Genomic DNA, 27772 nt, shown 5'->3' on the forward strand with positions numbered 1-27772 from the left:
AGGTTCTGAGGAACCCGGCAAGAATGGGCCATGCTTGGCCTAACATGCGCCGGGGGTGGAGAGTTATTACCGATTACAGTTCATCATGGTGGGGCTTGTCTTCTTGATTTTTTTTTATTTTTTATTTTTGCTTTTTATTTACTTTTGAATTACTACGATATTTTTTTTATATTCGTATGATTTGAGGAATCTGGTTAAGATTCACGTGTTCTTTTTATTTCCATTCGTGCGATTTTTGTTAAAAGCTTAATTAATGTGAATAAAGTATAGTGAAGATCTGATAATGGTAATTAAATAGTAAAAAATGGAAAATTTCATACTATCTTCACCGACACTACCTCGATGACACTACATCAAAGATGCATTTATGGGTAGAGATTTATCAGTACTTGTGGGATTCAATGAAAAAAAATCGTCAAATATTCAATATAAGTCGACAAGATCTAGTATATCGTTCAAATAACAGATTATAGCCAACCGAAATGATCTGCTGATCAATCCAGATATCATTTGGATTTCATTAATAACTGAGGATTCAGAATATATTGATAAATATTCATCTTTAAACATATTTTTGAGACAATGTCAATATAACTAACATCTCAAGAGATGTGTTAATTGTCTCACATCGGTTAGGATAATTTTTTTGGATTTTCATATATGAGATTGGATAATCCTCCTCCATTGAGCTAACTTTTGAAGTTGAGTTAAGTCCAAGTTCCAATCTTAACATGGTATCGGAGCTCAAGTTTCACCGTTATGTGCCCATAGTTGGCCATCCGTTTTGCCTATATTTGGATCATTTATAAACTTCATGCTCCATATGTTCATTCTTGAGTGTGAGAGACAATCATCTCCCCTTAAACTCATTTTTTGGGTTGAGTTAAAGTTCAATTTCTAATCTTTTAATAGTAAAGTAAAATATAAAGTTAATGCGGTCAAATCTGTAAGTTGAAACGTTCCCATCTCTTTTTAATAATGCCAATGCATTAGGCATATATTATATATATTGTTGAGTAAATTTAGGCATATTGTTTGAGGATTCGTAGAATGGATATTTACAAATATTTTAATAAGAAATATAACTTACTTTCTGATTTTAAAATTGATTATTCAGTGATGTTTAAAAGATGATATTTTGGGCTATCTCGTTGTCTATCAAATTGTTAACTCGATGACCATAAGTTATTATGCCTCTATAATTCGGTTGTTGGAAAGATGTGATAAGAACGATTAGTAAATAAGTGGAAAAAAAATGGTGGCACGGAAATTTAATAAATATTGGTATTCCAATATCCAACAATTACAAAACTTTAACTACCATTTATTTTCCCGTCAACCAAAAAATAGTACCTAGATCTAACACGTTATAAATTTTTTTAGTATTATTTTTCTTATCCAATGTGGTTCTTATTCAATCCACGTCCATTTTCTTTTCTGATTTAATTTTTATGTATTATTTTTCTAACTTAATTTCTCGACACTCGTATAATTTATAACCCCAATTATATTTTTAAATGGTACCAGTTATATTTTTATAAATACCTACTTAAACATGTATTAGTATATTTTTCCATTGTGATAGTTAAATATATCAATGGCATAATAAAAAGCCAATACCATTTAATCAACTTTTTAAGTCATTTCAAGTTTCAACACTCGAAAACCAATTTTATTCATCACTCCACGATACATGCCAAGTTTCTTTCTTAGTCAAATATTGTCTCCAAATGCATCATTTGTACACGATGCTCTTCTTGCATACACGATGATCATACATCGTCTGGTCGACTTGATGTTCAGCAAGATTTCGCCCACAACCCAAGGAAATCCCACGCAACACGAGCTGCCCTCCGAATAACTCGGGTGGTACGTTACATGATACCACGCAGGATGCCAATTTCTCTCGTTCGCTTTCGCTGCAGCTGCTTTCGAACAACTCCTTGACATCCTTTGTCAAAGTCTTGACAGATGCCAAGATTCGGTCTTTCACCTCTCCGTACCTGCGGTTATCGCGCAGCAAATAAGACATCTTCCTGTACAGGTTCCCTGTCAATATCTCAACTTCGCTATCAGCTCCATAGTAATTCATCAGTGTGCTCATTTTATCTATGTACTGTTCTTTGTGGCTTTCTGCGGTTTCAAGAAAGGTTTCATAGCCATCTACGATGAGATCAGGATCGTAAGCCTCGGCCAAGATCTTATGGGAGTGCTCATCGTCTGGTTTTGTTTGTTGAACAAACTGGATGGTGGCTCGGTATAGCTTGCCTAAAGCACCTTGGGATATATACATTGGCTTCTCCCACCTCTCCATGAAATCAGGGAATTCTCGTAGTTTCAGGAATCTGGGCATATCGGCTGGTGCTCCCGTTTTAGCAAAGTCGACAGCCATCGAGTGAAGGGTTGCTAGCTCGAGACATTTGGAACTTAATGCCTTGTCCGGCTCGCGATCTGCATGAACCAAGTGTGCAGTAGATATGGCGCCTAGAGTATCACCGAACAAGTAATCCACAAAAAATCTTTGAATTTCCTGAAAATTCAGGGAGTAATGTTACTTCTATCAGCCTACCCTGCAATGGATGAAAATATAAAAAAGGTCATTTCTCGTTACCTCCAAGGTTACTTCATGATCCATGATACGAGCTCGTCGTCCAGTATAGTCCATTGGTGCCACTGTTCTAGGTGGGATGAGATTTTCATCCCAGCTAACAAAATATTGGTCTCCGTCGAGATCGCCACCAGAGCACTCATTTGGATGAGGCCTGTTGAAATATAACATTTAAATATCAATCTCAAATATTCAAAAGAAACTTACATCCATTAGAGTGCTCAAAGAAGCAATGATTACCACGTAAAAGTCGTAGGAGAGAGGAATGATTTTAGTAACTAATATACAAATCATTATATAGAGTACCAAGGGATTCAGATCCCAACAATTAAGGCATATAAAAATCCTATCTTAACAAAAATAAAATATAACAAATTCTATCAGATCAACAAAATTGATCATATCAATATTTACCAATTTAAACTATACATTATTTCTACAGGCCACATAAAGAAACAATTTACATATGGATTATTGGAAAGTGGCACAAAATTTTACCTTTCTCCTTTTTGAGGGAAAATGAGGCAATCCACGAGACCATTTTCTTCAAATTTAATATCCCACACAGCCTCAAGTACCCGTACATCGCCTGGATGGAGACATGGATTTTTTGTTACCACAACCTTCCCTATAACCACACATGTTGTCTCATCCACTTTATGAAAATATGGTTGATCGGTGTTCAGGAGCTCAGTCTTAGTCATGGTTATTCGAACGTAAACCTGGCCATACTCAAGAATTCCTTTTTCATCCAAACACCCCACTAACACACGGCCCTTTGGGACAAAAATGCGGCACCTACTCCTTAGATCGGATATCTGGTTATCGAGATGTGATTGAAGAATCATAAAAAGATAAGGCTCCTTTTTCGGTTCATAACCTAAAAACATCATCTTACCTAAGATGCTTTTGATTTCAGTTCCACCAATTCCATCCAAAACACTTATTGTGGCATCTCTATTTGTCAGTATACTTCCCAAAAGTCGAAGATGCTCTTCTTGCAATGCCAAAAAAGCATCATCCTCTACGCCCAAGGTTGATAAAAGGGTGATAACCTCCCGGTTTAAGTAGCAAGGCATGGATTCACTACACTTGGTGATATTAAGCATATAGTTGTCAGATTCAAACTTAAGCATGCTATTCCTTAGTGCTAACTTACGGAAGCATCGGCGGTCAACGGTAATGACCCCTTTGTAGCCACCGTAACGTATTTGAAAGGCTGATGGTACATGAGACAAACCCAGCTTTCTTGAAATGTCTTTCGCAAATAGATAAGAAATCTTTCCTATTCCATCCGAGAAGCAATATTTCACACCATCTGTAATCACTTCTATGTCGGGAATAACATCAACATCCCGAGGGTGGACTTCTACGGTTTGCTTTGATGAGCTGAACAACTGACCCATCCTTGCCGCACATTTCGAGACACTTCGTATCTTCGTAAAGCATCCCATCCACTCTCTGATGTCTTCCGCTTTGACATGCTCGTTCGAGGCAAACATCCAAACGGCATTAGATCGGAGTTGACTGGCAGAAAAGGCTAGAAACTGAAATTTTTTATCTCCAATTACAATCCCGTCTCTGAGAACAGATAAAATTCTATAATAAACATCTGTTTGATATGGCCTTGCAAAGATACCTTGCATAGTACTGGTGGAAACTGCATGGGCAGGAAGCCTACCCCAATCTTCATCAACGAAGGTGACCCTCACAAAATCTGAACCGAATGCAGCATAGTGCTTAACAATGTAGTTTGAGTTTTCGAGTTCTGGACCCATACAGAAAATCCTCGATGGGGTTACAAGAACTCTATGACAATTCATCAGGTTCTGATTTGTTAATGTCTTCAAAATTGATGACGTAAGATTATGACCATTCTGACTGATAACGTGAGACTCATTCTTGATAAAAGACAGAGGTTCATAACAAGAGGATGGTAACTTGTGCATTTTCTGCAGAACTAACAATGCCGTATTTACATCTAATGTGCTAAGAACATGGAAAAGATCGTCGTCGACCGAAGCAAGACTCAACTTTTGGGTATGTACAAGTGAGTTAACCTGATAAAGGACCTCGTAATCTAAATTGAAATCCGAATTGTTAGGCACAATTGGAACTAAATTTGGAGACGAGGGGAATTTTTCTCTTTCTTCCAATACTAATTCCATTACATCTTTCTTGTAGAATGGAAGACAGGAATAAATGTCTAAGCTCGAAAATTTTTCTTCAACCTTCCAACAAAGACAAGATAAATATCCAATTGACTTCACGCTTGAAAAATCAGTTGTGCGAACCCAGAGAAAGTCAAAATCCTCCTTGCAGATGTGATACCGGTCTGAGCTAAATCTTGAAGCAACATTTGGTCCAGAGACCTTTTTGAATAATTTAGGTGCATGTTTGAGCTGGGGAAAAAATCAGAGTAAGAGAACAAGCTAGGTGTAAGTATACAATTTTTTCACGATAAACTGAGTAACAAGCACGGTGAAATTTAAAAACTTAGCTTGACAATGGTTTTTCAATGTAGACAATAAATATAAGTGAGACTCATTATCATGTAAATTTCCATATTTAGTCTACATAATGGGGCCACAAAATGCTAAGTGAGTTATTAAACAGGATGTTTACTGGCAAAAGATGTGGCACCAAACTATTAAGTGTTTATCAAGTTCAGGGACAACTCGAAACTCGCTAGTCGCATACTCAGAAGTCCACACCAATTCCAAACATATCTGATTGTACTTAACATAATCAGTATGTTTATGCTGGATGTTTCTAATGGTTTAACAGTGGTTACCAAACAGATCTGATTGGTCAGTTCGAAGACTTATACATCCATAACACTCAACACCACCTAGCCCCTAATGACATTGTGTGAGTTTTAATCTCAGGTTCTTGCCCTAGCCTCCACTTCTAGGACAGTTGAAATCCAAAAAGGCAGGGAATCATTGGTCATGTTCAACCAAATTAAGAAGGTCGAAGAATGAATTTCCTGTTTCCATGAAATGAAACTTGAAGATTAAACGTGGAGAAGATCTGAAATTTTGTAACAGAGAGAACAGAGAAATGGTGTTAAGAAAATGTATTGAAGAAAAGCAATGTCATTGTTCTGTAAAAAGTGAATTTCATGGAAATACAACCTTTCTTTTATTTAGTTCTCATCTTCTCTATATCTAGTTAACTGTATTAACTAAGCAAACTGCTATTAACTAACTAACTTGTTAGTTGTATAGCAATCTACAACGGAAAGAAGACAATCCAATCGCAACCGTTGAAACTTCTGTAACTGCACTATTAGCTATGAGCTTTGTAACGGCAAGCTGGAATGTAGACTGGATTTAACAGGTATATGGTGGATGCCAGTGAATCACTATAAATTCAAACGATGAATCAATGCAAGATAAAGCTTCTTAACAAAACTAATTTGTTTAAGGGGAATGCCGGAGTAGACACCTCAAAATCTCTGTCCTCCTACTTGTTTAACCCTCAACAAACGTTACTAACTTCGCAGTATCAGTCCAAAGTTCGTTTGACCATCACAGAAAACAATCTCTCCAATATCAATCCTAGCCCCTTTTTCTGTCTCTAGATGAATAACGTAGATTAAGAGAGAAGAAAAAACTTGAAGCACTCTAATTTTTTCTTTACCAATAACAGCACACACACACATGCAGAACCCAAATAAACTACTCACATTAAGATTGAATCCAACCAAAGTGCTGAAATGGGAATGTCACAACAAAATCACCTGAAAAATAAACAACTTCCAAGATAAACATTCAAACTACCAAAATATAAGATTGTCGGGTCAAGCGAGCACGAGTGGGAGTAGTACTGAGATGAGTGATCTCATAGAAAGTTTTCGTGCTTCAAACTACTGACGTTGCACCGCTTGATCTAGTTAGCTAGGTGGGTTGTGACCATAGTTATCAAAGGCGTTCGCCTAGCACCAGACGCATCTCTTCAATCAGGCGCATGAAGGCGATAAGAAATCCTAAGGCATAGAAACGTGCACTTGAGCAAATTGGTCATCACTCTAAAAATTAACTCAAGCCCAAGTACTTTCGAAGCCCATTTAGCAAATCTCATACCTATTTAACATTATAAAAAACCTTTCATACATGACTTTTCATCTCCCAAGACCCAAGCGCAGCGCTAGAGTCCCCAACGTTCAATCAAATTCAAGATTCACGCCTCAAGCCTCGAGGTAATATCGCTTTCTGAATAATGTCATATACCTATTTAATGTACCTATTTTCATCTCCAAGTGCAGTGTTGCTCCCTCAATTCGATCAAGATTCACACCTCAAAGGTAATATTCTTTCTAAATTATGTGATATACCAATTTGATATACCTACGTTCATCACCCATAGTGCTTTGCTGATGAAAATGTCGTAGTGGACAAATTTCTGAACAACAATTGAAAAAGTTCCATAAACAAATTCAAAATCACACTGTAACATTGTTAAAAAGAAAAACGAAGGAGCGAATCTAACAAAATTGTGGAAAAAAAACAAACTACTGGAAGATTTGTGGGTTCACAAACCTTGCACGAGTTGTATATGAATATTTGTGGGTTGACAGATGGCAACACGTGCACAAAGATTGTACAGCATATTTCCACAAAACAGTATGTGAGAAAGCAAAAAAATAATATATGCAAAGCATTATGGGCAGAGAGTTTCCCAAAGATCCAAGCTTGTAGTGCTCATTATGTTGAATTTTATAATTTGTGTTAAATGCGCCGTAAAGAATGTGTTTCGCCTTACTCTTTGTGTCTCATGCCCCAAGGTACCCTAGCTCTTAGTGCTCCTTGCGCCCCAAATAACTATTGCTTTGACGTCAGCTCTTAACGGATAATACTATTTCTATTGAAACAAAGGCTGACGATCCGATCTCTAAAATATATGAGACAACACCATCACATATACACGCACTTCCCCAGACTCATGGGCCTATCAACCTGATCCATTAGCAATCAAGTAGGAGCATTCTGCAACCATGTGTATAAAAAAATAAACAACAATAATTGTTGGCCTATTGATAAGCGCTTGATCTTAACAATTGATATCAAAGCAAGGTCATGTATTCAATTCTCCCAAGAAGTATATTTTTATAATTCTTGTGGGACGTTGGGTTAAGCACGCAAGAGTGCAAGTATTACTGAAATGGTTGACTGACTTCCTGGGAAGTTCTCATGCATCAATCTACTAACTATATGCCGTTGATCTGGTTGACTAGATAGACTATTGTTTATCCTGAAGACAAGGTCGACGGTAGCAAAAAGGCCGTGAGACAACCTTAGCAGGTAGAAAAGCAGGTCCCCGTACTCGTGAGCCAAACAACCCAATTTATGGGGGCAAAGTCAGACGGTTGAAAAAAGGAAAAAGTGATATATAAGGGATGTGAGACAATAATAGTAGATCATGAGTCTATCATCTTGATCAATTATTGAGTAAGAGAACTCAGCACTGCCTCGATTATAAATAAATAAAATTGTGTCTTGCTTAATAGTTATAGCTTTAAGGCTAATTATAAGGGCTCAAAAACAATCAAACTGAAAGGGAAAAGAGAACCGAGGAGTAAGTACGAAAAAACAATACCTTCAAAAGAATGGCATCAACATTCTGTTCAGTACCACCTAAACAACATCCTCGAGTCTCTAGCACATCCCCAAATCCCACCTCCAACTTATAGCACTCCCCGTTGTGTTTCACAAAGAACTCAAGCTTCCTTTTCTCAGGCAAAACCCACAATTTGATATCATCCCAATACTCCAAAATCCCCATGCAATCCCTCCTGGACATGATCCCAGCAAGCAAAACAAACCCTCCCGCATTTTCAAACCGGTTATTCGGGTCCACAGGGCGAGTTATTATGTCGTCGAAGGAATGGGACAGGGTGAGGTGGGACCCTCTGAAAAACAGTTTCCTTTGATGGGAGAGTGATAAAGCTTTGATCTTTGTTTCTGGGGTGTCGAACTGAACTCTCCCATGGCCTCTCGACTTCCAGTTCTTGTGCTCTGTGGAGATGTCAATGGCAAATATTTCGCCTTTTCCTAACAAAGATTCGAGGAAAGTGAAGAGTTCTTGGGCTATGGCTGCGTGAGGGATGTTCGTTACTCTCGCAGTGAGCGTTGGCCTCTTCTCTTCCATACCCATAGCGCAGAGCGTGATGGAGAAGAGGGAGACAGGGTTTCGTCGTTGGTAGACGATTTTGTCGTTTTTTTTCTTTGAGAACACAATCTATTATTCATCGGGTTTTATAAATAAATTTTCAAGAAAAATTAACATAAAATAAATAAATAAAACAAAAATTATAATTCGACCCACTTTATTAAAAATTAATATTTAAATAATAATAATCAAATCAAATTATAATAATAGAAATTAATGGTATTACAAAAAATTAATAACAATAATATGTATTAAATAGATATTTTTTTGTTCCATATATTTAGACTTACTCGTAATTTCAAACATATTAAAAAAAACAATTTAGAAAAGGCAAAAACCTGTGTGAGACGGTCTCACGGGTCATATTTGTGAGACGGATCTCTAATTGGGTCACTCATGAAAAAGTATTACTTTTTATGCTAAGAGTATTACTTTTTATTATGAATATGGGTAGGGTTGACCCGTTTATGATCCGTGAGACGGTCTCACATGAGACCCACTCTTTAGAAAAATAAGTTTTACAAAACAAATTATTTTACTTTTATTTAACGAGAATTCTAGTATAAAACTTGTTGGAAATGATCAATGTATTTAATAAATAAAGCAATTAATCCTAAATACATATATCACAATAGAAATTTGAGACAACTAATAAAAAAATTGACATTATATTTGAACAAATATGTTAAATAATATAAATTTAGGCGCGATTAATTGACTAATTTGTATTTATCTTTTAGAAAAATATTACGGGGTGTATTCAACTTGGGAAATTTATTGATTTTTAATGAATTTTGTAGATTTTAAAAATCTAGAGGTATTCAATCAAGACTTTTGCATACTCTATAGAAGTCTAGTGGTATTAAAAATAGACTTTCATGGAGTTTTAAAAAGTCCAGTGGTATTCAACATTGACTTTTATAAACTCTATAAAAGTCTATAGGTATTCAAATTTTCCATGGACTTTTAATAACTCCATGGAATTCATTGACATACAAACATTAAAGCCTAAGGTACAACTACAAATTGTAAAAAAATTGTATTTGGTTTACCCCAAAGATTTGAATGGATTTTTAAAACTTCTAACTCATACACAAGCTATTTATTTTTTTCCGTCTCTTCACATCACATCTCTTCCTATCTTCTCTCCTCTCATCTATTTCTATCATTCTCTCAAATTTTCGAAGTGTATCTCTATATATATTTTCATCTATCCTTTTCAAAATTTTCATTTTTTGGCTGATTGTTCACGGGAAATTTTGAATTATATAATTGATTTTGTGATTTTTAATTTATGATTCATACAAATTAATGTAATATTCAATAATAATAAAAGATGATCAAAAAAATGTTGCTTAATTCTTAATAATTAAATAGTCTGATAACAACCGTGATTTTTTAAATTCATTTTAGTATTTTCAATTAATATGTAAGCTATAATATTTTTATACAAAATTAATATTCACACAATAATAAATAATATTATTTTCACATGTATTTTATCAATTTAAAAAGAAGGTTACATCTTAATCAATTGATGTATTTTAAAAAATTGACAAACATGCATATAAACCCACATATATACACATGTAAGGATTAAACGATTTAACTTTTAAATAAGTAAATTTATTTATTAATATAAATATTGAAAATAATTTCAAACTGAATATGTTATATATGTCAATTAATTATTGGTTCAAAGAAATCAATAAAAAAATCACATGTTATAGTTAAGTACAAAATTTATAAAATTTTATAATAAAAAATCCACAAAAGTCTATAAAAATCTTGCAAAAAAGTCTACATAAATCTGTTTATAAATCTGTGAGATTCTATAAAAGTCAATAAAAATTTATCAAATCCATAAAAGTCCATCATTTAAAAAAGTCATTAAAAGTCATCAAAACTCTGAATTGAATACACCCCACTTAGTTTTAAATTGCTAATGTTAGTTTCCAATATTGACATCTTATTCAAGATATCCTTCGAACTTTTATATTAAAGAATCTTTTAGAAAAATATTAGTTTTAAAATGCTAATGTTAGTTTTCAATGACATCTTATTCAAGATATCCTTCCAACTTTTATATTAAAGAAAAAAAAAAAGCATTTTATAACCTGGTTCGAGGTAAATTGTATTTTTAAAGAAAATTGAAACAATTTTGAACTTTATAAATACGTAGTTTTTAAATGATATTAAAGCAAAAACCCAAAAACATCATATTTTTTTAAAAGAATATATTTCTAATGATTTTTCTTATCCAAACGCACTGACAAATTTAGAAATTAGATCATTTCTATGATATTGTCCGAATTCGTATGATATCCATTTTATTTTCCAACTATTAACAAAAATAAGCATATCGTAGATTCGTACTACCCTTTTTTAATGGTTGACGAGTCCATGGGTGGTAGCCATCTTGTATTCCTCAGGTACGACAGGAACGTGCAAAGGTGTCGTTCTAACTCACAGGAACTTCATTGCCTCGGCCTTGATGACAACATCAGATCAAGAAACGATCCAAAGAACGTGTTTTTGTGCTTTCTACCTATGTTTCACATATATGCCTTGTCGACTATACTATATGCCCAGCTGCAGAGAGGTAATAAGGTGGTGGTTATGGCACGTTATGAAAACAAGAAATTGTTGATGGCTATAGATGTTGGGATATCAGGGAAATAAACGAGGTAACATCGCAGCGGAACATCATAAGTGATATCAACAATAAATAAGATGGACACCAATATTTATAGTGGTTCACCCCAAGATTGGGCTACGTCCACTCTAAACCTCTCAAGGAGATCACTTCTTTATTAATAACAAAGAAGACAAGAGAATTGAGAATACAAAGTATTTCACTCAGAACACTCTGATTTTAACACTCACTTTCTCTCCACTAATCCTATTCCTTCCAAGGATAAACACTCCTTAAGAAATCTCACACTAAATCCTTTATCTCACTTCTACACTTATGATTGTAGATGAGAGGATTTGTGTTTTTGGTGTGATTTTGGAATGAAGAATGGGTGGGTATTTATAGGTAAAGTTTAGGGAAAAAACAAAAATAAAAACATCATGGCTTACCTCATAATTTTTGACTAATCAACACATGTGTTTATAATTCAAAAATGAGTTTCTTTGAATTCAATTTAGGTGGCTTTGAATTCAAATATTTGTGGCTTGATTATTTAGCAATTCTCCCCCTCAAGCCCATTTTGTGAATTCGATCAAACCTGCAACAGTTCTACAGTATTCCAACTTCCATTTCGGCAATGTCTTGGTCATCATATCAGATCCATTTTCATCCGTGTGAATCTTCTCAAGCTTCAACAACTTATTCTCCAATACATCTCGTATCCAATGATAACGAACATCGATATGCTTTGATCTTGAATGCATTGAAGGATTCTTTCCAAGATGAATTGCACTCTGACTGTCACAGAACAATTTGTATTGATCTTGCACAAACCTTAATTCCTCCAAAAACCCTTTCATCCATAACATTTCCTTGCATGCCTCAGTTGCTGCAATGAACTCCGCTTCAGTGGTTGATAATGCTACACACTTTTGCAACTTTGACTGCCATGACACAGCTCCCCCTGCAAACGTAATCAGGTATCCTGATGTGGATTTTCGGGAGTCAACATCTCCTGCCATATCTGCATCTGTGTAGCCTACAAGCTCAAGTCTGGATCCTCCAAAACTCAATCTATGTTTAGAGGTTCCCCGTAGATATCTGAATATCCATTTTACTGCAGCCCAATGTTCCTTTCCCGGTTTTGAAAGGAATCTACTCACTACACCTACTGAATGAGCTAAATCCGGCCGAGTACATACCATGGCATACATCAGACTTCCAACAGCTGAAGCATATGGAACACTTTTCATTTCTTCTTCCTCATCCTCTGTAATAGGACTCTGCTTTGAGTTCAACTTGAAGTGGTTGGCAAGAGGACATCCAACCGCTTTGGCCTGGTCCATGTTGAACCTCTGAAGTACTTTCTCAATATACTTCTCCTGCGACAACCAGGTCTTCTTGGCATACCTGTCTCGATGGATTTCCATGCCAATAATTCTTTTTGCTGGCCCCAAGTCTTTCATTGAAAAAATCTTGCTTAGTTGCTTCTTTAGGCCTTTGATTTCAGAAGCATCTTTGCCAACAATCAACATATCATCTACATAGAGTAGAAGCACCATCAAATCATCATCAGAGGTATCTTTGACAAACACACAATGGTCTGCAGTGGTTTTCTTGAATCCCTGTTGAGTTATCACCGATTCAAACTTCTTGTACCACTGTCTTGGTGCTTGCTTGAGACCGTACAAACTCTTCTTTAATCTGCACATGAGGTCCTCTTTCCCCTTCTCTTCAAACCCCTCTGGTTGCTCCATGTAGATTTCTTCCTCCAAATCCCCATGAAGGAATGCGGTCTTGACATCCATTTGTTCCACCTCCAGATCAAGCTCAGCTGCTAACCCTAGCACAATCCGGATGGATGTCATCTTCACCACAGGTGAAAATATTTCGTCAAAGTCGACCCCGTGTTTCTGTCCGAAACCTTTGACGACAATCCTAGCTTTGAATCTTGGTTGACTACTGTGTTCTTCGTGCTTCAATCTGAACACCTACTTATTCTTCAAAGCTTTCTTGCCTTTCGGCAACTTCACCAGCTCAAACGTCTCATTATCATGCAATGATTGCATTTCTTCTTGCATAGCCTCCATCCACTTATCCTTGTGTTCACTGGTAATAGCTTCCTCGAAGCTCTCTGGTTCTCCCCCGTCAGTTAGCAGGATATATTCATTTGAGGAATATCTGGTTGAGGGTCGCACTTCTCTTCCAGAACGTGTGGTCATTGTACCACGAGAACTTTCTGCTGGTGGTTCACTGTGAACACGAATCTCATCATCATCTTCATGATCGTTCTACAATTCTTCATCTTCAACCGGTTGTGGATTTACCGTTGAAGGCCACCATTCCAGATCTTGTTCAGATCCAGAATTCTCCTTTTCCGCAGTCTCCAAGAATTCATTCTCCTGAAATATGGCATCACGACTTCTTATAGGCTTTTTGAGATCTGTATTGTAAAACTTGTAACCAAGTTGATCCTCGCCATAGCCTATAAATATGCACTTTCTTGTTTTGACATCCAACTTCTGTCTTTCATCCTTTGGTATATGAACATAAGCAACACAGCCAAATACCCGCAAATGATTATAGGAAACTTCTTTGCCTTGCCACACCTGCTCTGGGACATCATAATTGAGAGGAACACAAGGTGAGCGATTCAATATATATGCAGCAGCAACCACGGCCTCACCCCAAAATTCCTTAGTCAGCTTTGCATGTGAGAGCATGCTTCTGACTCTTTCTGCCAAAGTTCTATTCATCCTCTCAGCTAATCCGTTGAGTTGTGGTGTCTTTGGTGGTGTTGTTTGATGTCTGATTCCGTTCTTTTTGCATATCTCATCAAAGGATCCAATGTATTCTCCTCCATTATCCGTTCGAATACATTTGAGTTTAATGCATGTTTGCCGTTCAACCAAGTTTAGAAAATTGTTGAATGTTTCCGCAACTTGGTCCTTGGTTTTGAGTGTCCACACCCAAATTTTCCGAGAATGATCATCGATAAAAGTTACCCAGTACCTCGCTCCTCCGAGCGACAATGGCATCGGACCACATAGATCTGAGTGCACCAGATCTAGAATTTTTTCTGCTCTGCTAGGAGGTGAACTTTTGAATGATATCCTGTTTTGCTTTCCGGCTAAGCAGTTTGTGCATTGTTTCATATGAACCTGCTTTATACCAGGCAGAACTTGCTTGCTCACAAGGCGTGTAAGATTCTTTTCACTTATGTGACCAAGACGTCGGTGCCACAACTCTGTTGAGTTTTCTTCCCCTGCGTAGTTCACTCCTTCAGAATGATTTTCCTGAACTACATATAGCTTTGACATCTTTAATCCCTTTGCCACCACAAGTGATCCTCTTGAAATCTTACATACCCCATTTCGGAAGGTTGTACAGAAACCTTCTTCATCGAGTCTTTCGACTGATATCAGACTCAGGCGCATATCTGGCACATGCCTGACGTCTTTCAGGATCAGTGTAGAGCCATCCACGGTAGTCAAGCTCACATCTCCTTTTCCCACGACTCTGGATAAGTCGTTATTCCCCATCCTCACCACACCAAAGTCTCCTTGTGTGTAGGATGTAAAGCATTCTCTTCGAGATGTGACGTGGACTGTTGCTCCACTATCGATCACCCAACTAGTTACTTGAGTTGCCAAATTTACGGACTCCTGCTCTAGCTCGTGAACAACATTGAACTCGTCAATGGCGTTTGTTTGCTCATCATCGGTTTCATGTTTGTTTTTCGGTTGCCGACAATATTTTTTAATATGTCCGTTTTCTCCACAGCGATAACACTTTACGTTGGCATATCTCCCCGAGGACTTGCTTCTTCTTGGCTTCTGATTTGTGTTTTTCTTGATCTTGCTTCTTCCCCTTGACTCAGCAGCCAAAATATCTGACTGTGAGGTAGAGGAACCTTGAGATCTCCGCCTCATCTCTTCATTCAAGATGCCACTCTTGATGAAGTCCATACTCACGGCTCCTCCTGGTGCTGTGTTCGTGAGTGATACCTTCAGAGTCTCCCAAGACTCTGGCAATGAAGCTAGCACAATCAGAGCTATCACCTCGTCATCAAGTTTTATGCTCATACTTGATAACTGCTCCACGAATCCTTGAATCTCGTTCAGATGATCTGCGACCAGAGTTCCTTCTTTGTATCGAACCTGGACAAGCTTGCTCAAATAGAACAATTTGTTGTTACCACTTTTGGAGGCATATAGTGTCTCCAACTTTGTCCAAAGCGTACGAGCATGTGTCTCGTTAGAGATGTGATTATACACGTTGTCATCGACAAATTGTCGAATGTACCCGCAGACTTGCTCGTGCTCGAAGTTCCATTCAGCATCTGATTTATCATCTGGTTTAGACTCGCTGAACACCGGTAGGTGCATCTTGGTGACGAATAGAAGATCTTTCATCTTACTTTTCCAAAGTTGATAATTAGAGCCATTAAGGCTAATCATCTTGCTTGTGCGTACCTCCATCTTTTGTGAATGCTACCAACGAATAATCGTCAAAGCCTGAACACAAAAGAACCACTTCCCTAATACTGTCTAGAAAGCCTTTTCTGATGTGGAAGTTCAGACTAAGCTGCAACCACAGAGCATACGAGGACTTCCTATAGTATTTGAGAATCTAGCTCTGATACCAGTTGTTGGGATATCAGGGAAATAAACGAGGTAACATCGCAGCGGAACATCATAAGTGATATCAACAATAAATAAGATGGACACCAATATTTATAGTGGTTCACCCCAAGATTGGGCTACGTCCACTCTAAACCTCTCAAGGAGATCACTTCTTTATTAATAACAAAGAAGACAAGAGAATTGAGAATACAAAGTATTTCACTCAGAACACTCTGATTTTAACACTCACTTTCTCTCCACTAATCCTATTCCTTCCAAGGATAAACACTCCTTAAGAAATCTCACACTAAATCCTTTATCTCACTTCTACACTTATGATTGTAGATGAGAGGATTTGTGTTTTTGGTGTGATTTTGGAATGAAGAATGGGTGGGTATTTATAGGTAAAGTTTAGGGAAAAAACAAAAATAAAAACATCATGGCTTACCTCATAATTTTTTGACTAATCAACACATGTGTTTATAATTCAAAAATGAGTTTCTTTGAATTCAATTTAGGTGGCTTTGAATTCAAATATTTGTGGCTTGATTATTTAGCAATAGAGACATATATATAAGGTGACACACTTGTATGTTGTGCCCCTACGGTTGTTAAACAGAGTGAGATCGTGAAGATGTTCGTGCTTAGAGAGATCGATACGGGTGCTGCATCTTTGGGAAAGGATGTGATGGAAGAGTGTGCTAAAGTTTTCCCACAAGCTGCTTTATATCAGGTGAAGCATGATATACCCTTTCAAAAATGGCACTATTTTCACTGAGATTAGGCTGCTTAGGCGGGAGAGGGCTAGTTATATCATATATGGACCCTACACAGATAACATCGTAAGATAAATGCAACATTCTCATTGAAGTGCCACAAACTAATTGTTCTGTTGTGCCTTGGGGCAGGCTATGGCATGACAGACATATGTGAGGTAATTTCACTGGAGTGTCGAAAAGCCATGACTTCTCGCCACTCCGGTTCCACCGGAGTTCTTGATGCTGGAGTTGAAGCTCAAATATTCGATATACACACAAAGAAACCTCTCCCACCTTTCAAGACGGGGAATTCAAATTCGTGGGCTGAATGTAATGCAAGGTTGGTGAAGTTTCCATTAAAGGATTCTAACCAAGATCAATGGCGATTTCCATGAGCTAGAGTTGATATGCTTGTTGTTCATAGGTTATTTCAAGAACCAAAAGGTAACCATTGAAACTATAGATTATCACGGTTGGTTACACACTGGAGATCTCGGTTATTTCGATGAGGAGGGACAACTTTTTGTGGTGGACCGCATAAAAGAGCTCATTAAATGTAAAGGATTTCAGGTAACTTGATCTTAATCACCTACATCTGAATTTATATGATATATTATCAATAAAATGGACTTCTTAAGCTATCAATTTGTGGACACATGGTGTAAATTTTATTTTGGGTGCTGAAGGTTGCACCAGCAGAACTAGAAGAGTTACTTCTTAGACATCCTAAAATAAAAGATTTTGCCTTTCTTGGACCATAGCCAAATCTTGGAAACCGATAAGCTGTCACCGTTGAGACAATCTCACTTCCTTTTACAACTCCTCACTCTTCCTCTTCTTTTCTCTTCATTTATCCAACACTTTTCGTAATGCATCGGATTACAAGCAGGAGCATGCCGAATATAAAGAAAACAATGGCAAGAATCACTACAAGTAGAAGGCCTATCGGGCTAATTCTATTCATGGACATGAAAATTTTGTTATTTCAGGAAAGGCAAAAACTTATGTGAGACGGTCTCACCGGTATTATTCGTGAGACGGATCTCTTATTTGGACTATCCATGAAAAAGTATAATTTTTTATGCTAAGAGTATTACTTTTTATTATGAATATGGGTAGGGTTGACCCGTCTCACAGATTAAGATCCGTGAGACGGTCTCACATGAGACTCACTCTTCAAGAAATGTAGATATTTTTTCAAAGATTTAAAATTTTAAAGGAGTTGTCATGGTCCGTTACGAGATATGTTACAACTTATTATTTGGGTGTATTTTAACGGAACATGTTCAATTATCATCTAACGAGCTTCATATATTTTTATTTTAAATTCAGACGATTAATTCAACATATTTTTGTATTAAAAAATAGGAAGAGTTCATAAAATCAATATGAAAAGAAAAATAATTTTTGGTTTTCGAAACTAAATTTATTTCCTAATATTATATTTTCCTTATTGATATGATTGTGTAAAATAATTAATTATGAGTTTTGTGTTCTTAGCTATGTAATAATTATAATAATAATTTTTTAATGTGATATCATTATTTAAAAATAGTTTATTTTTATTAAAGATCTTGTTTTTATATTTTGTAGGATTTTTTTTTGAGATAAACAATAGGAGAGAAGGCAGTGGCGGAGCCAAAAATATGGCTCCGTCCGGGCTAAAATTTTAAACTTTAGAATTTTTTAATATTTTAAATTGATCTATCGGACTAATATCATATTATTTCAAAATTATACAAAATTACACAAAAAAGTTTTTTTAAAAAATTTGGCCACCCGAGCTACAAGAGCATGTAGCCCCGCCCCTGAGAGAAGGAAGCTATAAATAAGATAAATCATCTGAAGAAAAAAGGATTTTTTGTGGCTTCACACCTTTGCACGCCGTGAACTTCAGAGGAAAAAAATTCAAAAGTACGTTGTTGTTTTGAATAATATTGTTTTACGTGTTGCCGTGATTGTTGAGACATCTGCCAACAACAAGCATGTGAGTGTTGACTGAAGTTCGTGTTTTTATTACTCTGTTTTTGGGCACCGTGTTTTGCTTTCTTGAATACATTTTACTCTTGTTATTTGTTTTAGAAAGCAATTTGTTTTCTCAATGTTGAGGAAATTAATTTTCGTTAAAATCACTAGTGTTGGTGTTTGTAAACTCAAGTTAGTTTTCTAATGATTTTTTTTCATGAGGCATCGCGTAAGTATTATGCTTGTACACAATTATTTCTTAGTTATTTTGGTTTAAGTTATTTATTTATGTGTTATTTATTCCGTTGCGTTTTGTCCCTAGGTATTACAATATAGGAAACAATATTTAAATCTGATACACAACTTTTTACGGCTTTATGTTAAATAGAATTCTCTACCCAATACAAATTAACTGTCGGAAAAATCTAAGTCGTGATAGAACCCTTCAAAGAAACATGTTCTTGAAATCATGTAAAAAGGAAGAAGGTGGGATTCAATCAGACAGAGATGAAAAGAAGTGACAAAAAGTAGAAAACGAGGGAATAAAATATGGTGACATGTTTCTTTTTTCGTATAATTATCAGACAGAAATTCAAAATAGGTAACAGAAGCAGCAATATTTGGAGGGTTATAGACGTAACTATCTGGCAGAATACCAAGATTGTGCCGGGAAAAAAATTGAGCTTCCTTGGTTCAATCTTGGCGATTTTTGGGGAAATATTTTTTACACAAATTATATATTCCTTTTTATTTAGAAAAATTAAAATTATTATTCTTAGATATCAAATTACGTGAAAAAATATATGGTAAGATAATTTTAAAAATATTTTTTTTTTAGTTAGATGTTAGAAATTGATATAATAATACGACATTTTTTAGAAATTGTTAAAAATAATGATTATCATTATAAATTAAAAATGATGAAAAATAATTTAGAGTGTGTGTGTGTGCGTTTTTTTTTTAAAAGAACAAATATATATTGAGAACAAACCCACAAAAGGTCAATATGGCTCACTTGATTTATTTATAATTAAGTGTCTAATATGAAAATGTCTATTAGTTTAATGTAATGTTGACTATATATTAAAATAAATTGAATTAAGAGAAGAAATATTCTTTTAAGCACATTTTTATTTAATCGTTTCAATTTTATCTCGCGTTGATTAATTTAAGTTTTTTTAAAAAAAATTCCCGATATTCAACAATAAAATTGATTAATTTGATTTTTGAGAATTGCAGGGGTCCTCTGTTTAGAATTGAGCAGGGCTAACATATTGAATGAGGAAAAAAAATATTAAACTATAGTTTTATAAAATGTATGAAATTCATGCTTAATAATTTAGTAACTATATAAATTTGTTGACTTGGTGAGGTGTCCAAGAAAATTAATAGCAAAAAAAAGGGAGAGCGAAGGAAAGAAAATGATTTGAAAGTGGAAAGTGCGAGATTAATCGAGGGACCGGCCATGACCAACAAGTGTCACTTTATCGACCTATGGCGTGTCCTTCTTCTCTTCATTAATTTTGATAAATTTACAATGATTTATACCTAAATTGTAAAATATTATATCATTTTAGAGATTTCTTAATTTCAATGTATAATACGTAATATTATAGTTATAGTCTAGATCGAACCATATAAATAGAATATTTGGATATTTACACGTAAGAAATGAGAGCTCACAGTAAATCGTGATGAACTCTCGAAGCAGACCGTGCTTCAAATATTTCATGTAACACAGTTGAGAGGACTCCAGTGGAGAGGATAGACATATGAGCTTGAGAGGAGGCCAGATGGGTTGAGGGAGACGTAAGCTTGACAATAATGGTGGTCCTTCAACATGATTTTTGGGACTTCAGAAAAATCATTGATATAATGTTTTTTGGATAAAATTTAACAACAAATAGCAGTAATTTTAATTTTGAAGTTAATAATATCATATCATTGAAAAGATATATAAATTTCACTTCATAATAAATATAAAGATAAATAAATAACTTCAATTTTTAATTTATGCCAAATCTTTTTAAATTAAAGGTAAAAATTTATGTGAGACGGTTGTCGTATTTTGTGAGACGAATATCTTATTTGGGTCATACATGAAAAAATATTACTTGTTATGCTAAGAGTATTATTTTTTATTGTAAATATCGATAGAGTTGACCGTTTCACATATAAAGATTCGTGAGATCGTATAAATACCTATATGAATTAAATTACACACTATTCTCCGATGTGTGGGTCAGGGATAAGCATGTGAACTCACTTCACTCTTTCAAAGTTAATGCAGAAATTTCGCAATTTTGGCAAATGACATTAGGTCACGTATGCATGTCTTGTAGCAGTAGCACCCAGCAAGTTCTTTTATTGATTGACTAAAGTGGCAAATAATGTGTTCTTGTGGAACTATCTCTTGCCGACAGGTTACTCGTACTGATAAGTGTCACACACTTCAAAAAATAATATTAAATTGCTCTCCCTCACGATCTTGCTACACGTATTGGGTTCTGTTGCATTGAAAAAAAATCGAGTTCTTTTGCGTGTTTTGGTACGTACTAGGAAAGCGTAGGAGTGGCGAGTTTGCCTTGTTGTGGTGGGTAACATCACATGTGAGTTGTTGTGCAGTTGTTATCTAGAATGCTTGTTTGAGCTTCTTCTTCTGGGGTTCTCATATTTTTTGCATTTTCTTTCATTGATGCATTATTTTCGAAGAATTTTGACATGGGGTGTTGCGGATTGTGGGCTGTTTGCATTTTCCTGCGCTAGATTTATCTTGAGACGCGTGGATAGTGTTATTCTGTAGAGGAGAGAAAGAGGGCAAGAAATGGCAGGTGCAGCAGCACCAAAAGCGGCAGCTGAGCCGGCGCCACACCCGCCAAAAGATCAGCTTCCGAATGTTTCTTATTGTATTGCCAGCCCTCCTCCATGGCGTCAGTCTCCATTGAATTTGCTACTCTTTCTTTACTGTTTTTAGTATTTTCTTTCGTAATTTATTATTCTGAAGTTAGTACAAAGTGATTGTGGAATCATTCAGATATGCTGGTCTTTTTCCCCTTTTTGGCCTTTTGGCTGGAGTAATAATTTGTTTCAGCTTTCCATCTCTTTTACCATCTTTATTAGGGTAGCATACAATTGGGCCAAATATTCTATAGGTTTCGGCAGAAAGTATTAGTCAATATGTTGGTGGAGCCTGGAATTCGCAATCTATATTATTTTGTTCATGTTGTAAGCATTTTCTATTGCCTGGTCAACTAGTAGCAACTTATTCGTTCTGATTCTCGTGAAATCTATTTATCGGCCTTTTTCTTGCACTCTCTGAGGTAGATTTTTAAAGTCGCGGGTGTTTCCTTTTCCTGCCCTTCCGAATGATAGGAGGCTTTCTTTTAAACTTCACCTTTTAGCAGTTCAAACGTTCCTTCCATTTGCTTTAGAGTTGAGGATTATATGCTTGAACTATAATCACTTTTTTAAAACTGGTGCTTGCACTTACCAGAATCAGTATGTTTTTATGCTGGATGTTTCTCATGGTTTAACAGTGGTTTAGTATGCTTTTCAGTATATTTCAATTCCTGGTTATAATACAGTGCCAACTCTAGCATTGGTCAAGAATATCCTGGCCGTTTTACGTGGATTTATGACCTTTAGGATGCTAAATCAGTTATTTAATGTCTTTAATTTTGATCCAAATGCTTCTATAAATGCTTTTGAACAGGAATTTTTGACAGAGTGAGGTTACCGTTTTGCAGCTGAGGCCATCCTTCTTGGATTTCAACATTATATAGTTATGCTTGGCACAACAGTCATCATACCCACTGTGCTGGTTCCGCAAATGGGGGGAGGAAATGTATGTCATCAGAGTGGTTATATGATTTTCATCATTTGAAGTTTCTTTCTACTTGATTTTGTATGCGTATTATTTGCTTATGCATACTAGCATTTCTTCAGGAAGAGAAAGCCAAGGTTATCCAGACTTTGTTGTTTGTTGCTGGGTTAAATACTCTGTTACAAACATCTTTTGGTACCAGATTACCTGCTGTAATAGGAGGTTCATATACCTTTGTTGCTCCTACATTATCCATAATCTTGTCTGGTAGATGGAGCGACCCAGATCCTATATCGGTTTGTACAATCATTTTATTTGTTTTGTACCTTCTAAATGTTGTGGGGCACATTGACCCTTGTGCTGTGGTGCTTGCCTTTTTTCTTTTATAAACTTTACAAGCATCAGACAGTTTTATCTCATGGCATTTTAATACCATCAACCATGTTTGGATCCATGAGTTGTTGAGGAATGGAAAAAGCGAAATCAATCAAAATTGTTTTGGATAAAAAAATTTGTTAAAGAGAAGCTGCTCTTCTTCATCCTGTTTCTTTTGATTTTTTTAAAAAAAACTGTTTTACATATAAATGGATATATGAGACAAAAATGCAAAAATGCGATTAGCAATGATATGCTGAATACTTGTGCAACCAAATTATTCAAGTTTACTTTACAGCCAAACAGAAGAGGATTTTTTCTCTAATGTAGTTCTAGACCCAAACATGCTAAGGCTTGCTATATTCCTCGACAGACAGAATTCTAAGAGAATTACACAAACTACCATTATTTGCTTTTACAAAAAAATTTCTAATATTTATCTGAATTATCTTGCAGAAGTTTAAAAAGGTAATGCGGGCCACCCAGGGTGCATTTATTATTGCCTCCACAGTTCAAATAGTTCTCGGTTTCAGTGGTCTTTGGCGTAACATTGTCAGGTTAAAGCTATGTTACATAATATATATGCCTATCCTGATGCAATTCTTTCAAAGCTTAGTACCTGAAGACATATTAACTTTTTTTAGAAAATGAAAATCAAGTCAAAATTTCATCCTCGATTTTTAACTCAAGCTAGTTTACTTGTGTGCATAACTTAATCTTAAGCTAGATCAGTTCCATCGAGCAAATGCTGTCATAGTTTTAGCTGGCTGATCCGTCACAAATTACCTTACCTAGCTTCAATTAATATATATATTATTTCCCATGAAACTGATGATAAATAGATGCCTCTTTTTGATATACACAATTCACATTTCAAGGGCTATTCATTCATAATAGTGTATCAATTTTTACTCATTTAATTCGTCTAAAATGGCAGGTTTTTGAGTCCACTTTCTGCTGTTCCTTTGGTGGCTCTTGCTGGTTTTGGCCTCTATGAGTTTGGTTTCCCTGGGGTATATGCTAGCCTATATTTGTCGCTCCCCACAGACCCTCCCTCCCCCCAAAAAAGAAAAAAACACCACCTCACTGCTCTTTTGTGCGTGTTTGTGTTTGTGTTTGTGTATGTTATGTCATATGCGTGTTTCCTTACTTTTTGTCATTAACAGTTGGGGATTTGATGTACTTAATTGGTGGTTTAGGTTGCCAACTGTGTCGAGATAGGGTTGCCACAGCTCATAATTTTGGTTCTCTTTTCTCAGGTAACACTTCAAATTGCAACTTTTGTTGATGTTTATTTTCCTAATATGACTAGTCCAATTCCACTTCCGGCTACTTTGATAAAGTTCATTGTTTAGGTGTCCAATTTTATGGCTAAAACTATCAGCACAAAATTAGTTTTACTTTCTGTTACAGTATGTTTGGTGTAATTTGCTATAAAAACTTTTCTTTGTTATTCCAGTATTTGGTCCATTTCGTGCACCGAGGAAAGAATATTGTGGACCGCTTTGCAGTTTTATTTTCAGTGACAATTGTGTGGATTTATGCACATATATTAACTGTGGGGGGTGCCTACAATGGAAAGCCCATGAAAACCCAAACCAGCTGTAGAACGGACCGTGCTGGACTAATTAGTGCTGCTCCATGGTATGTCGAGACCTCCTTGATGATGGTTACAATTTCTGTTGTGCATGTGCCCCACTTTAGTTGTGAAATATGTACTGTAAACAATGACCTCTTGACTTGTTAATGTAATATGTTTTCATGCAAAAAAAAAAAAATGAAAAGAAAAAAGTATGTGTTCTTAAACTGATTTTCCATGAAATTAAATAATGTCACCTGCATAAAAAGTTAAATATTTTATGCTTGTTTTGGAATTTATGTCATAAACTTCCAAATTTAATAAAAAAATTGATTTCTTATAATTTAATAAAAAATTGATGTCTTATAAGTTATAACTATTTTCCCAACAAATAAAATGATGTTATCTGTCAATACAAGTGCAGGATGATGTAGACCGATTACACATTCTACATTACTTAATTGCCACTTTGGTCAATCAAATCATGCCTTGCAGGCCGAAGAGTTCTCTCCTAAATATATAACTATCTAAATAATTATTTGTCTCTTGATATAAATGACAAAATTCAGCCAACCAGTTTATGCTATTCCAACGGTCGATGCACTCACGGTGTGGGGAGGATGAATGAGGGTCAATACCAGTTTACGTCATGCAGTTGTTTTTCCAGAGGACTTGCCATTGAAATTACTTGATCTTTTGTCATATAATCTCCTATGAATTTCTTAAATGAAATATGTGGGGAATGCTGACTGTTTTTTGTTCACTCTTTTCCGACCTTCCATAATGAATTTCCCACTTGGATTGTTTCGGTATATTTCTGTATGGAATTGCAGATCCTTATACCTGAATAGAGATACGTGGATTGTCTCTTAGTTCTTAAGTCAATAAGAGATCCACTAGACTTTACAGTTATAGAATAAAACAGTTTATAAATAATCTTTGAATTTCAGATTGATATAAGTTTGATGGTCCATGCTTCTAGATCTACACCATCAAACTCATGCTTGACAAATGACGAGTGTCGGGCCATGGCCAACAGCTCTAGGATTCTTAATGTGGCATTGGATTCAGTTGCTATTAAAAATGCAATTTTGAAAAAATAATCAAGTGTTACTGCCACAAATGATGGATTGGCGGCAATGAAATGTGATGACCATGATGGGCTTGTGTATGCAGGATAAGAGTTCCATATCCCTTCCAATGGGGAGCACCTTCATTTGATGCTGGTGAAGCATTTGCCATGATGATGACCGCATTTGTTGCTCTTGTAGAGGTTTGATTTCTTCTCCTTTATCCGCTAACTATTGACGTCCATATCTGTTTCGTTCGTTCGGATTGTAAAGAGATTGGATGGCTTCACTTTGCTTTCGGTGCTATATTCTTTCCTTCTTAGATGGGAGGCGTGCTATGGTCTCCTGAAAATGCAATGGCAAAATTGCATTTGTTACTGCTTTGAATTTGCTTGACTGTAAAGTTCATTATTCTTCACTGTTTTCAAATGGTAAATGCAGTCCACTGGTGGATTTATTGCTGTGTCCAGATATGCAAGTGCAACCCCTTTGCCCCCATCTATTCTCAGCCGTGGTGTAGGGTGGCAGGTAAAACACAGCATTCTAGTATCTCCACAGAAACACCATTATCAGTCTTTTCTTGTCACAGCTTTTGAAATGGTGTGTAACCGAGCTTACCGTGAATATAAGCAAGATAAAAAATGTAAAATATCCCCCAAATTTACGGGATGTCAAGATGTTCATAATGTGATTAAGATAAGTAATCACATCTGACATCCAAACAGTCTCAGTTGTTTTGATTGTGAGAACTTTTGAATGAGCTCTGTTATACATTTTAACTGATACTTTCAGGATTATCACGATCAATAAAAGATCTTTACTGTATGCTATGTGGATAAATATGTACTTTAATGTTGAATAAAATCAAGGTTTGTCATGTCGATTGCAGGGCATTGCAATCTTGTTATCTGGTGTGTTTGGAACTGCAAATGGGTCATCTGTGTCCATGTAAGACACTTGCAGTTGATCTCTGCCTGATTTTTGAGTTTACGAGTTTCAGACTCAACTTGTGATACAACTTTTATTCTCCACCTGTGCAGTGAGAATGCTGGCCTGTTAGCGATGACTTGTGTTGGCAGTCGAAGAGTAGTGCAGATATCTGCTGTATTCATGCTTTTCTTTTCTGTTCTTGGTAAAGTTCTTTCAGATTTTCGTTTTTAGAAATTTATGTGCACTTTCTTCTAAATCTATCCCATCTCTAGACGAGCCATAATTTATCCTCTTGCAGGAAAATTTGGAGCAGTCTTTGCTTCTATACCGACACCTATTGTGGCTGCTTTGTACTGCCTCTTTTTTGCCTATGCTGGTATGCATGTATTATCCTACAGTTTGCTCTGAGATGAAACCTTACCCAGATTTGTACAGTAAATGCAAAGTCATAATTCTTGTCACAGGTTCCGCTGGTTTAAGTTTTCTCCAGTTCTGTAACCTCAACAGTTTCCGGACCAAATTCATACTAGGCCTCTCAATTTACCTGGGCTTGTCTGTGCCCCAGTACTTCAAGGAGTACACTGCCATCAACACATATGGTCCTGTTCACACATCGGGTCGATGGGTACGCACAAGCACTGAGCTCCTGAATTTCTCACAAACAATTTGGCTTAGACAAACAACTTTTTCCACCCTGTTTTTAACTCTTTTTTCTTGTTCTGATTGTGGTCCAGTTCAACGACATCGTGAACGTACCCTTTTCATCGAAACCTTTTGTTGCTGGTATTCTTGCATATTTCTTGGACAACACATTACACAAGAAGGATGGGCAGATAAGGAAAGATAGGGGCAAGAATTGGTGGGATAAATTCCGTACATTCAAGTCCGATCCAAGAAGTGAGGAATTCTATTCACTTCCTTTCCATCTTAACAAATATTTCCCATCTGTGTGACGCTATGTCTTCAAAACGTCGAATCTTCCTCGGTTGGTAACGTAGTTTTCTGTATGAAAGTAGAAAATGTGCTTGTAGGATCTTTACTCTTCACTTTCCAAATTGGCATACATGTGTATACGCTCGTGTATTACCACCAGATTTTGGTAGACACACAGACATATTATATGTATGATATATATTAATATTAATCAAAAAAATTATCTGATTTTTATGAATATTTAAAACACTATGTCCAAAATCCTAAAAATCGGTCACGTCGCATATTAATCATACA

General features: G+C 35.9%; 2 protein-coding genes and 1 pseudogene across 5 annotated transcripts; 2 read left to right on the forward strand and 1 right to left on the reverse strand.

Moving 5' to 3' along the window:
• Positions 1-1598: 1598 nt before the first annotated feature.
• Positions 1599-8849, reverse strand: LOC140836949 (RNA-dependent RNA polymerase 2-like). Its single transcript, XM_073202851.1, is given in 5 exon segments — positions 1599-1890; positions 1892-2530; positions 2612-2762; positions 3107-5010; positions 8210-8849. Coding segments are annotated over 5 exon segments (3429 nt in total). The 5' UTR covers positions 8768-8849; the 3' UTR covers positions 1599-1713.
• Positions 8781-17561, forward strand: LOC140809174 (probable CoA ligase CCL7; annotated as a pseudogene).
• Positions 17562-21140: 3579 nt separating this feature from the next.
• On the forward strand, positions 21141-27703 carry LOC140836955 (nucleobase-ascorbate transporter 6-like). Of its 4 annotated transcripts, none has more exons than XM_073202881.1 (15): positions 21141-21374; positions 21532-21695; positions 22512-22609; positions 22711-22884; positions 23420-23520; positions 23901-23976; positions 24163-24222; positions 24423-24607; positions 25719-25815; positions 26054-26140; positions 26502-26560; positions 26653-26744; positions 26841-26918; positions 27007-27167; positions 27277-27703. In XM_073202881.1, the coding sequence occupies exons 2-15, from the start codon at positions 21590-21592 to the stop codon at positions 27493-27495; spliced, it is 1593 nt and encodes a 530-aa protein (XP_073058982.1). In that variant the 5' UTR covers positions 21141-21374; positions 21532-21589; the 3' UTR covers positions 27496-27703. The 4 variants fall into 4 exon arrangements, with proteins under 4 accessions (XP_073058982.1, XP_073058989.1, XP_073058975.1 ...); XM_073202888.1 differs by having other exon boundaries at positions 21141-21358; XM_073202874.1 differs by having other exon boundaries at positions 21142-21374; positions 21478-21695.
• Positions 27704-27772: the final 69 nt, after the last annotated feature.

This window comes from Primulina eburnea, chromosome 1, assembly GCF_022965805.1.
Source record: "Primulina eburnea isolate SZY01 chromosome 1, ASM2296580v1, whole genome shotgun sequence".
NCBI classification, from domain to species: domain Eukaryota; kingdom Viridiplantae; phylum Streptophyta; class Magnoliopsida; order Lamiales; family Gesneriaceae; genus Primulina; species Primulina eburnea.